Source organism: Lepidochelys olivacea (assembly GCF_965140295.1).
Source record: "Lepidochelys olivacea isolate rLepOli2 genome assembly, chromosome: 10".
NCBI lineage: Eukaryota > Metazoa > Chordata > Testudines > Cheloniidae > Lepidochelys > Lepidochelys olivacea.
The window spans coordinates 48,253,740-48,266,128 of NC_140420.1; the positions used below are offsets into that span (position 1 = coordinate 48,253,740).

Below are 12,389 nucleotides of genomic sequence, written 5' to 3' on the forward strand. Positions count from 1 at the left end.
CCCTCAGATTGTGAAGCCAATAATAAAATGGTCAAATGTCCCCTCTCCCCACTGCAAACTGCATGCTGCATGGTGCCTTTCAGAGCAGGAACAGGGCCGTGGGTGAGCGAGTGTCTTCCTCAATAAGAACCAAGATGTACTTTTATTTACAAAAGAAAGGAGAGAAAAGTTTCCACACAAAAGCACTACAATGATAACTCCCTTTGGTAAAAAGTGTAATAAATGTCTCCATAGGTCTGTTTGTAGGTACTAACTCTCAAGCCACCTGGTACTATGGTACACAAGAAGCTGGTACAGTTATGCTAGCACATCAAGCATACTTCCTTTAATAAAAAAACAAAAAAAAATTGACAATATGTACATTTATTTACAAAAAAGGAAGGGGAACATGTTAAAATTGTGTTGTTTCTGCTGTGTGTGCGTATGTGTGTGAAAAGCTGGTGCATGGCACTAGGAGAGACTAGTAAACAAGCAGGTACAAAACAGTCCCACTGGCACTAGAAAGGACAGACCAATCTGAACTGGTTGAAACAGGAGTCCAGCAGGGTGAAGGAGGGAAGTCGAGGGTCAGATCCAGGAGATGGTGTTCTCGACACCCGGACTGCAGAGCTGGGTGACCCCATGTGAAGATCCTGGCAAACCTACAGCAGCCTAACAGAGGAGAATCCAGTTGTGATAGGCACCTCTGGGTTTCACGACATATCTGAGCATGTAACTTGAAATGCATCACTCCGGTGAGGATGTATGCAACATCCAGTTCTCGTCCCTTGTAGCTCAGGCCATCGAGGAGTTAGTCTCAAACCTGCTGGTGCGTATGAGCTAGCTGCATTTCTCTAGGATCACTCAGTTCCGAAAAGGGTCCTTCCCTCCACAGTGCACGCTGAAGTCAGAGGCCTGTTGGCAACAGTTCCAGCTTAGGTTCGTAGAGATCCGTATTCCTAAACCGAATCCCGCTGGTCACAGGCTGTACCAGCTGCACACTAGTCAACTGGCCATGTTACGGAGATACACAGTGAGGGGAGAAAGGCATCTTCCTCGTTTCCTTGATACGCACACACACACACACCCCACGTGATCTTCCCTCACTCAGGGACTTTACGGTGTCTTGAATATTGTGCCGTATTTGACACGGTACTTGTTAATGCTCACAAAGTGCAGGGTCTCTGTATCACAGGTGGTGGTACAGGGCACCAAACCCTCCAACCCTTCTCCCATTAGCCACTTGTTTGTCTCAGCTGCCATTTCACGGGTCACATGCTCCTTGGTCCATTTGTCCACCCAGGCTTGGAACCGCTGGTGCAGCCGCTTGCTCACTCTTTCATGGGACTACAGAAACGGGAGAAACAAAAAAAAAAAAAATAAAATAAAAGGCTACAGCCCCCAACATTCAAGATGACGAAACACTTAAAAAGAGAAAACACACCCACTTCCCTAGGCCGACAGATTTAGCTCTACTGGGGAACAGGCAATATAAACACTGGCCCTCGCTGACGAATCAAAGGAAAGTGTCAGTAAATTGGAGGCAGTGTATGAACAAGCAGACGCAGACACTCTTATTGCCCAGCTGGAAATCCTCAAAAGCCTAGTGTCAATGAAAATTAAGTCTGTGAAATCAAGTGCTCAGAAGTCATAAAATTCAAAAGTCATCAAATGTTTGTTGAACTCTGAACTATAATGTTAACTCTGCCACAGTGTATATCCTGTATATTTTATGGAATGGATTCAACACTGTGTTCATGATCAAAACAGACACACATAAAAAATACATGTGCACCAGAGCAGAATTAAATCCTCAAAAGAAGTAACGTCCAGAAGTTCCTGACTTGACTGCTTGATTATAACCCTAACGCTGCAATAACGCTAAGCTTCTCATATCATTTCCCCCATTAATGGCAGTGTCAGGTGATGCAAGACTGCGTTCAGTCTTCAAGGCAGGTGTTTATAAAAAACAATACAGAAACATTTTCACGTGTGTGCAAGAATTCCAGCTGGAAGAGAAGAGGGGGGTGCTGAGACAGATATATTTGTTCCCAACTTCTCACAGCGCATGCACACGGCACCCCCACTAAAATAAAGTTATTTTTAGACTGAAACAGAGCCTAAGAAATTTCAAGCCAAAAAGGAATCTGAGTAAAGTTATGAGTAATTTAATAAAGGGTTAGTTGAAGTTTAACACTGACTTAATTACTGTGGTCAGTCCCAGTAGCTACTATACATATTCCCATAGCTGTGCTATTCTGCTAGAACCAGAACGTCCGAGTCCTAGGAAAATACGCATTGTGACGTTTCCAAGGCGGACGGATTTAAATCCACTTTTCCATTTGTATTTCAGCTATTTTCTAAAAAAAGATGCACTCTGGTTGATATAACCATTAAAACACCTTGACTTACAACTAAACAGACGCTTTACAGTAGATTTGGTACATCTGTTTGCTACCTAGAAGTGTACACCATAACTCTAAATTTAAGCAATTTATATAGCTTAACATTTTCATATTCTTATTAACTGAACACTTTTAGTATGTTAGAAAATGGTGAATCATATATTACTTATTTACTAGATAATTAACTTTTTGCTCATGTTATGTGTCAATCTGCATTAGAATGGTAACTGGAATGTAAACAAACAAATAAACCAGTATATAAAATGTATTTGTATTAGACAAGACAACCTTAAATGTTTTAGGCACAAACTTTTCTTATCAAAAGATGTTTCACGTTGACAATTAAATTTATTAAACAGAGGGATTAACTGTAGTCAGTGAATTAAACTGATTATTTCAGGTTGGTTTGGGAAAATTTTCAAATATGCCTAACTGAAAGTAACGGGGGCTTAAATTTCTAGTCTCACCTATGTCTCTTGAAAAGAAGACAATCTCCTAAATTACCTAGGCTCACTAACTGTGCTATATTTTTGAAGCTTGACCTCAAAAGTTAGATGCTTTCCCTGGCTCTTTCTTTATATTAGAAAAGAAGCCTTTAATTCAAAGGCTTTATTTTTATTTTTTTTTTAAATAGTGGGTTCTGGATTCAGCATATTTATTTGTTATTTAAATGTCTTATTATAATCTTCTAAGTTTAGGCCTCAACATATATTGTATTAAATTCTGATTTCATTTTAAACGGGCTCATTTTTAAGAAGAAAAACTTGTAAGTAACAAACATTTTTTAAAAGGATTATATTTAATTAAAAAAAAACCAAACAAACAAACCAGCCTTCCAATTTTTATCCATCCTGGACCTTTCTGTATTATGACATCACTGCAGCTATCCTTGTCACAAACCCAGCACTTTCAAGCAGCTGGTATATTCATTTGCAGTGCTCCGCTGCCTGGGAGCAACCCTAGACTCCCACTCTCAGTGACTGCAGGGACAAGGCACAGCTCCTTGATGAGATGAGCTTGGAGGGCTATGTCAGTTTTTCAGCATTTTAGTTCTTTGCTATCCCCCTTTTTAGGCCCACCCTAACAAGGGGGATAGCAACCAATGTGAGGTCCCCCTAGGCAAGAAACCTATGAGTAAAAGGATGCTAACAGCTGCCTACTCTAAACAGGAGAGTTTGGGAAATGGAGGGGTAGGAAAGGAAGGGTTACATCTCAGGAACATTCAGAGGAAGTTTACAGCGTCCAGTGGACTAAACCATGTTGTGTCCAGTCCTCAAAGCAATATAAAGATGACTAAACGTTATAGGAGAACAACCCCACCCCGGAAACTTTATCTGACTCTCCCCAGATGCCCTTTGGGAGCAAGAGGTTCAGGGAAACACCAGCTGCTCATCCCATTCCTTTCACTCAACTCCTACCTGCTGAGCTCGCAGCAGAGCGGTCCTCCTGTACATGTAATCTTCCGATTTGATCACGTACACCATCTTATAGGAGTTCAGTTTGAATTTACACTCCAGCTTGTCCAAGCTCTCCACATTCTCCATGGACTTCTTACTGTTTCCCTCCTTCCCTTCCTTCTCCTGCTGCTCCCGACCACGCTGACACTTACGGATCCGCCTCAAGTTCCTGTAAACCAGAGAATCCCTGCTGGGATTAGTGCTCATCCTCTGTCCACTAGGCTGGACATATCTGGTGGCTCCAGGCCAGCCCTTCAGAACCCAAAGTATTGCTCAGAGCGGAATGGTCACAAATTAAAGTCGTTTAGGCTCATGTGCCTACCAAAAAGCCAACCCACTGATCTCAGCTGTTTACAGAGAGTGAGGGCCTTTCAAAGCTATTTTGCAACCAACTCCCTGCTAATGAAAAGCACTGACTCAGCACCTGCTGCACTCAGCTAGAGGGCTATTGTAAGCCAAGGCAGGATTGCCAAAAAAAAAAAAAAAAAAAAAAAAAAAAGGGGGGGGGGGGGCTGGTGACTCCCCAAACCTCTGACCTCCCTGCTGCCTGTGGACTATGCCCTCTCTCAGTCACTGGAGAGCAGGAGCCCAGGGTGGGCTCTTGGAATAAACAGCAGCACAGTGTCTTTATATGCTACTCCCAGGTTAATGTCTTCTAAAGTGGCAGAGTACTAAAAACAAACAAGAGACTGCAATAGCCAACACTGTGATCTAGTAAGATTTTCTCCCCCTGCTGACATGGGTACTTGTGGTCTGTGTGTCACTTTTCACAGCCACAGCTTGTTCACTCACCTTGGTAGGAAGACCGGCTTTTGGGCCAGGTGTTCCCGAAGTTCAGGAGAAGTAGAATCAGAGTTGACATACCGCTCTACGTAGTCTGACCAACGCTGAAATTGGGCACAGAACACAAGGAGTTAACCAACATCTGCCAAATCAAACAACTCAAACCCAACTCTGAAGGGGTTAGGTTGGAAGTGGATGAAAGAAAAGCAATCTTTGGAGACTCCATATATTTCACACAGGTCCCACTCACTCTCCCCCCATGGACGGACATGCACCTGTACTGTCTGGTTTTTTAAATTGTTAATGAAAGAGATGCCAACGAGGACTGTTCAACTCAATTCACTGAGTGCACTGTGTCACATAATGAATGTGTCCTGTAGAACTAGAAGCAGGTCATAAACTATAGCATCTGAAACACTGACAGCTCTGCCATCTTTAACCAGTATACCCCTGTTTAAACTTTACAAGCTTAATAGCTGCAGCTGAACTCCGAGGACAATCTGCTCTTACCTCTGCCTCTACAGGGTCATCTGAGTTCTCCTCTTCGGTGTCCAGCAGCTCGATGGTTAATTGGACCTGGCCTCTGCTCTGAATGAACATCAGCTACAAAACAGAATGTGGAAGGGGACTTCATAACAAATTATTCAGAAAAATGAATCCCTTTCCACCAGGGAAAAGAACACGGAAGGAGTTTTGACAATGAGTGGGAAGTTCTAAATCACTAAGGAGCTAATCTAACAGAGGGTAGAAGGAATAAGGTTAAAGAAATTATTCTACGTATATCGGCAGAAGAGAATTCCTGGACAGAGAACCATGATATGCTTAAAGAGAGTTGGAAGAGAAAAGCATGAACTGCTGTAGTGAACAGTTAGTATTTTATTAACAATCAGACAAAATCTCTGTTACCCACAAAGTTTACTCAAAATTGGGATGTTTCTAAAGGCAAAGCAAGAAGCTGGACCCCTTTTAGCAGCATGCTGTTTTCTGATCAATTTGTGCAGTTTCAGTTCTTTGCTTCCCTGTTTATTTTGAGACTCTCAGTGGGAACACAGGTTTCAGAGTAACAGCCGTGTTAGTCTGTATTCACAAAAAGAAAAGGAGTACTTGGGGCACCTTAGAGACTAACCAATTTATTTGAGCATGAGCTTTCATGAGCTACAGCTCACTTCATCGGATGCATACCGTGGAAACACAGAGACACCCTATAAATATCAACGCCATTATCAATGAATTTCACTAGTTAAAGATGGGCCCGGCCACTTCTGATTTCACAGTGACGAGAAGTATGGATTTGATTTTAACTGTGAGTCAAGTTTATTTAACGCATAGGTAGCAAATATTAGTAAGAGACCATTACAGTCTACAATGGATGAGATGGAAAAAAGGTGGACAGCTCCAGTGACCCACACCAGAGGAGGGAGAGAGAGATTAAAAACCTAGTGACAGCAATCAATCAATACAGTATTACTCTGGTTTTGGGATACTGAGAAATACAGGGAAATCCTAGCTTTACTTCAGGATATGAATTTTTCCATCTTCCTTGCAAATGCCCCATTTCCGAGGAACTCTTTATAGAAATATTTATCTGTTTTTTCTGTACATTCTACAGTTCCTGTCTGGGTTTATGCAAGCCCCGCCAAGGGCTATATTAAAACTGACAGTCACAGAGCAGGTACCCAGCAGCTCCAGGCTAGAATGCACAATCAGATCTACCTGTCAAGCTCTATGAGAGCTGTGGAGCACACAGGTGTCCAGAGGTCCTTGGGATATTTGGATAGTTACGTAAAATGAAAAGCTGAGCCCATTCTCCTTTCTCAGCGAGCCTTCATACTTCCCCTCCTCTCTCAGCAAGCTCATCCAGAGTACTCCTCCAAGTGTCAGCAGTATGGTTTTTACCTTGAAACAGTTCTCGTCCGACATGAGCTGCTCGGCTTTGCGCTGGTACGTGGCCTCCACAAGGGTCCGAGATGATTGTGAAGACAGCAGGCCTCCGGTAGCTCCATTGTTATTCTCTGACAGGTAAAGGTCTGTCACCTGCACACAGATCTCATCGCTCACTATGTGCTGAAGCTGGGAGCAGGAAGGACACGGAGAAGAGGAGTTAGTGAAGAGGGTTTTAAATGCCTCTGGACTTGGTGCACTGTATACTGCAGTAGCTCCCTTTCCCCAACCCAAGACAGTCGGAGGGCTTTGCACTAGTGTGCAGAATGGACAACCTGCCTTCTGTAGTCAGGCAGTAGACAAAACAGAACGCTAAGAAAATCTCCAAAATAAACTTCTCCATGTGGCATCAAGCAGAGTTTGACATTAATCAAAACAAGCAAGGCTGAGCCTTCACCATCTGCCTGCACTTCTATACTCAGAGTTTCTGAGCCCTTTATTACAGAGATGTCCTTCTCGAGATACGGTGATCACAACACAGAATTCCAGCTAGCTGGGGGATTTGTTAGTTTTATGCAAACACTTATGTCGAAAACTATAATTGATAAGAGGGAAACCATTTTATCTCCCCTGCATACATATACGCTGTGGCAGAATTGGTCAGATTTCCAGTTCTTCTCCACTATGCAAGTCTCATAATCAGCTAAAGAATATGTCCATCAATGCAGATTAGAAATTAACATACCCTTAAAAATTCCTGCTTCAAACCTTTGTCTGGTCAAACCGCAGCAAAAAAAATTCTAGCCATCTAAGTATTAAAACTAAAAAAAATAATTATTTAGGTTACGAACATAGTAGCCTCTTCTATTGTGAATTACAACTACATCCATTGGAAAACATCATGTCCTTTAAAATAAATAATGATGCTGGCAAAGTACAGTTACACATACAAAGTAACTACAGATAAATAACCTTTAAGTAAGCATTATGAAGGAAATGTATGACAGCTGGCAAAGATTTAGACCATCGAGGTACGTGGGAAGGGCTTGTTAGGCAGTTCTCTTGCCATGAAATCGACACCAAATTCAAAGGTTGATTGGTTGGTTGTTTGTGGAGGGGAAATTAAAAATAATTAAATCAAACTCTAATCCTTAATTATTTCCCCAAATTTAAATAAAGAGCCGGTTGGCTGCCAATTTCCTGTCAAAACTGAAATTAAGAACTTATTTTTAGCCCTACCTTTATACTCTAATTTGTGCTTAACAATTCTCCAAAGAAATGGGATCATCAAGGTAGCCAGCATGTGAGGGCTCACACTTGGGCTTACAGAGTTAAAGTGACAACTAGCAGCTGAAATCAACAAATATACCAGGTTCAAGAGCCAGCCAGTGTGTGCGCAATCCAGAAGGAAATTGTTATTCAAAAGAAATACAGAACCTTTACCAAGAGTCCTTACAGTTTTGGTTCTTGTGTTTACAAATGCTTCAGGTTTTCTTATAGCAAGAGAACACTTCAAATGTGGTCCCATCTGATACGAGGCACCTTTTGAATAGCTGAGGACAGTCTGCACTTGGTAAGGCAACTCCTACCTTTGCATGTGTTGTATATTTATACCTGCTTACTGTATTTTCTACTCCATGCATCTGATGAAGTGGGTTATAGCCCACGAAAGTTTATGCCCAAATAAATTTGTTAGTCTCTAAGGTGCCACAAGGACTCCTCTTTTTTACTGATACAGACTAACAGGGTTACCACTCTGAAACTTGCCTTAAGAATGAGGCTTGAACCTACCTACCTGAGGAGTGTATTACAGTCACACATTAGGTGGACCACTTATTACAACACAGTGGTAGCAGCACTATCTTTCTGAATGAGGAGCTTTACTATAATCCCCCTGATTATTGGATCAATTGATGATTACCTGGTTGTGTTCATTCCCTCTGAAGCACCTGGCATTGGCCACTGTCAGAAGACAGGATACTGGGATAGATGGACCTTTGGTCTGACCCAGTATGGCCGCTCTTATGTTCTTATGATTTCAGGCACATACTACAGTCTGAAAAAAGTCCTCTGGGCTCATGTTATTCCTGCCCTCAAGACAGACGTGTATTTTAAACAAAACTCTATCTATTTGAATAGTCAATCTTTTTGCTTTCTATAGAAGGTTTACAAATCTTCAAAAACTGGCATTTTAAATATTGTTAAGCACACTTAATCTAGCAACTTCTTTGTTAAAGCAACATTACTTGGGGAACTGTTGTTATGCCAGATACACGTACCTTTGAAGAAGCTGAAGAGGGGAGACAAAGTACCACAAGGTAGCTGGGTAACCTAAATATCCGTACACACCTTGTTGAACCTCATCACTTAAATACACTAACACTTATCCTGCCCCATCTCCAGAAATATGTTAGAGACACAGGAGGAAACCCCTGCTGTTCTCTCCTCCACTCTGAAATACATCACACAAATACATTTCAATATTACCAAGCTTCCTTTAAACCTTGGGGAGTGCTCTTTTGTGGGAAAGCATCAGCTACTTCCTTTTTATCACCTGGACACCACCCTTCCCTTCCCCTGGCAGTATGCTATAAGTCACCTGTCTAACAATGCTCTGGATCAGCTTGTCCATGGTAAAGGCGATGTAGGCATGAATGGTGAACATCTCACGCAGGGAGTCCTCATACTGGGATGAATCCATGTTGCCATCTAGCAGGTTCCGCACCATGTCCAGGAAAGCTGGGTAGTAATCCTCCACATCAATATCCACTAGAGAAAGAAAAGGTGCAGCATGAACTACATTGTAACACCCCTCAAAGGCAGTTCCTACAGGCCTGCTATGAGTTCTGGGAGCAAAAGGGCCACATGTTGAAGGTCTCAGACAAACTGATGAATTACCAGAATGGTCTATAAAATGAAGGACAACATTGTAAGACTTTAAATTAGAGCTTTTCAAATTAATGCCAGGTTTGTAACCCGTCAGAGACCTCATGGAGGAAGGCAGAGGTAAAATTCTCAGAACTAAAGGAGGTTCTTGCTACTAAAACATTATGCATACTATTAAGGCGGAGACCTCACCAAAAAGACATGAATGCAGACACGTACTAAGGCTCTTATGAAATATACACATTACACATTATTAACAACTTGTATTTCAGTTGCACCCAGAGGTCACAAACTATATCTGGGACCCCTCTGTGCTTGGCACCATTCAGACACATAACCAACGAGTCCCTGCCTTGAAGAATGTAAAACAGAAACCAAGGGGGTTGGGGGAAGCAACTTGCCCGAGGTCACATAGTAACTAAGTAGAAGATCTCGGACTAGAACCCAGGTCGTCTGTTTCTACAATACCTTATCCAGCAAGCTACATGGACAGTTACTGCCTTTCCAAGCTGAATGTGCCAATGTAGCTTCTAAAAGGTTTTGTGTGCTGTAACAGAAACACAGCAAAAATGGGAGGAAAACGAAAAAAGCAATTCAGGGTACACCCAGTTTTGAACTAACACTCATCACTGTGGTATAGGTATCAAAGGAAGATGAAAATAAAGTTTTTGAAAATACTGGTTAAGGAACAATTGTTTTCTGTTTGTTTTTAATTGTTATAGGCTCTGCATCCCTCAAGGCCAACAAAGACTGTCCACACCTCCTCCCTTGCTTTAATCCAAATTAGGTACTTTACTCTGGTTTTAGCTGGCAGGAAATAGACAGTCATAGGCAGTTTAGTACTGTAGCATTATCACCACTAAGGAAACCATCCTTGGAGAATTCTAAATACATATATTTCCTGAGACCACTCTGATTACACTAACATTACAACAGCAAATGGAAGCTCAAAGAGGCTTTTTACTGGTCTACATATGACTGCCTATACTTACTTAGGTTTGCCCATCTCTGCTTTCTTTAGTCGGTAAATCATTTGAACACCAGTTTAAAAGGACACACACTTGTTAATACCAGAGCCAAAACTGACTGCTTTGTCAATTGCCAGGGGCTGACTCCTCCATTGAGATATTTTATAACAAGCTTGAGGCCAGAGGAGATTTTTATCCAACTTGTAAATCCATGAGGTAGAAAAACAGCGCAATTCAAAATTAAGAAATTCAGCTGGCAAGGAGTGTTAAAGCAATACAAAATACCACGCCTCTTACCCACAGCCCCATGAACTACGATGCTTCCAGTCCCAGGGTCAGGTCTAGAGATCTCCTCCTTGATAACATGCTGTGCTATATTTAGTGCCCACCAGCATCCTTATATTTCACATTTTGGAAACTACCAAAATGCAGGTACTGAGACAATACCTAAAGGCAGGTGAGGGGGGAGGAACACAGATTCCTCAAGACACCAGGAAACAGATCAAGTACCAGATCCACACACTGCAAATTAAAGCACCTATCACAACTGCCCCCCCCCACTAAGAGAACACTCACTGGGCTCTTTCAGTCGCAGCTGAATTGCTGGGCTGTCACTCTTGTCTCGTTTTATGCCTAGCACTTCCCGCTCCCACTCCCTTTCCCGGTTCTCCTCTTCGATTTGCCGCTCGGCCTGGGTGCAAATCCTCAACAGCCGCAAGCACAGGATCTGGTGAAGCCGCATGAAGATGTACCAGTTGTTGTTGACATAGAAGAGGTTGTACACTTCGTCCACGCCCCGTAGTTTCTGGGCCGTTGTGTTGCTGAACAGCAGCTTGGCTTTCGGGGGGCTGCCCCCAACTCCATTGTGCTTTTTCGCAGTCCCAGTGGCTTCATCCACATCCATTTCCTCCTCTTCTTCCTCCTCCACATCTGAGAGCTCGCCCCGCTGAGCAAACAGCAGGTCCGGAATGAAGTGGTACATGATCTGCTTGATTTTGTACTTGTCCTCTTTCTGAATTCCTGTCTGCCGTTTCACGTGGTGGATGATAAGAGAAGCAGCATCCTCCAGGATTTGCTTGTCCTCATAGGCTAGTGACAGGTGTGGGCCTATGGGTACTCCAGCATTATCTTCTGATGCCTGCTCTTGCCTCTGAGGGAGGAAGAGCAAATAGACAGAGCAAGGGTGAGTCTCACATATGCAACTTACCACGTCTTCAAGACCCTTGTACAAAGCACTGGCAGTGAACTGGATTTCCTCTCTCATTACAACCCCAAGCCCTATGGGGGCAGGACCAGAGTTCACACTATCCATCATAACACCACAAGTTCTGGTGTCAACGGCCTACACATATTACATACATGCACACACGCACACACTCCAAATCTCCTTCTGTCATATCTCTTCCCTTCCTGAACCTGTGGCTCTTACCATAGCAGGATCTCTGTTGCCAAAAAGGTAAGTTCCCTCAAGTGCTAACTCAGTCACTCTGTAGCAGCAGCCACCACTAACTACCATGACCAGGCAAGCAGCGTGCATTCTCTCCTTCCCCCTGAAACTGGTGGCCGTGACTGGCCTACATTGATACAAATGCTGCATTATTAATATACCCCAGCAAACAAGGAGGGGCCAGGGTAAGGAGGAGGTGAGAGCACATGCTCAAAGCCCAGATAACTGATAAAACAACACTATCAGTGACCACCTTACCTCATCATAAATGCTCTCAATCTCATTGAGGAGGCTCTTTGACCTCAGGACCTTGGTGTCATTCTGTTTGAAGTTGATGCCCTGGTGATCCAGGGATTTCAGGTAATATTTCTCATTCTGCTCCCTCCAGACCTTGTTGAATCCTCTTTGGGCTTCTCGCCACTCTTCCTCTTTCATCTTTAGCCTTAAAAAAGCAACAAAAAACAAAACAGGAGCTAAGAGGTGCTAAGATACCACATTGATGGGTATAGGATAAAAACCTAGACCAGACAAGCTGGAGGCAGTAAGGCTTCTGCTCAGTGCCCATCGTCCACTGAAACAAAAG

General features: G+C 42.9%; 1 protein-coding gene across 4 annotated transcripts in view; it reads right to left on the bottom strand.

Annotated features, from left to right (window-relative positions):
- Positions 1 to 310: 310 nt before the first annotated feature.
- SIN3A (SIN3 transcription regulator family member A) overlaps positions 311 to 12,389 on the bottom strand; it is a 58,779-nt gene continuing 46,700 nt past the window's right edge. For all 4 annotated transcript variants that reach the window (XM_084642153.1, XM_084642154.1, XM_084642152.1 and 1 more), the window contains exons 14-21: positions 12,065 to 12,248; positions 10,936 to 11,509; positions 9,105 to 9,274; positions 6,521 to 6,694; positions 5,135 to 5,227; positions 4,634 to 4,728; positions 3,803 to 4,010; positions 311 to 1,326 (exon numbers count right to left, since the gene is read on the bottom strand). In XM_084642153.1, the coding sequence (XP_084498279.1) occupies positions 1,096 to 1,326; positions 3,803 to 4,010; positions 4,634 to 4,728; positions 5,135 to 5,227; positions 6,521 to 6,694; positions 9,105 to 9,274; positions 10,936 to 11,509; positions 12,065 to 12,248 (1,729 nt within the window). In that variant the 3' untranslated portion in view covers positions 311 to 1,095. The remainder of the gene's footprint in view (positions 1,327 to 3,802; positions 4,011 to 4,633; positions 4,729 to 5,134; positions 5,228 to 6,520; positions 6,695 to 9,104; positions 9,275 to 10,935; positions 11,510 to 12,064; positions 12,249 to 12,389) is intronic.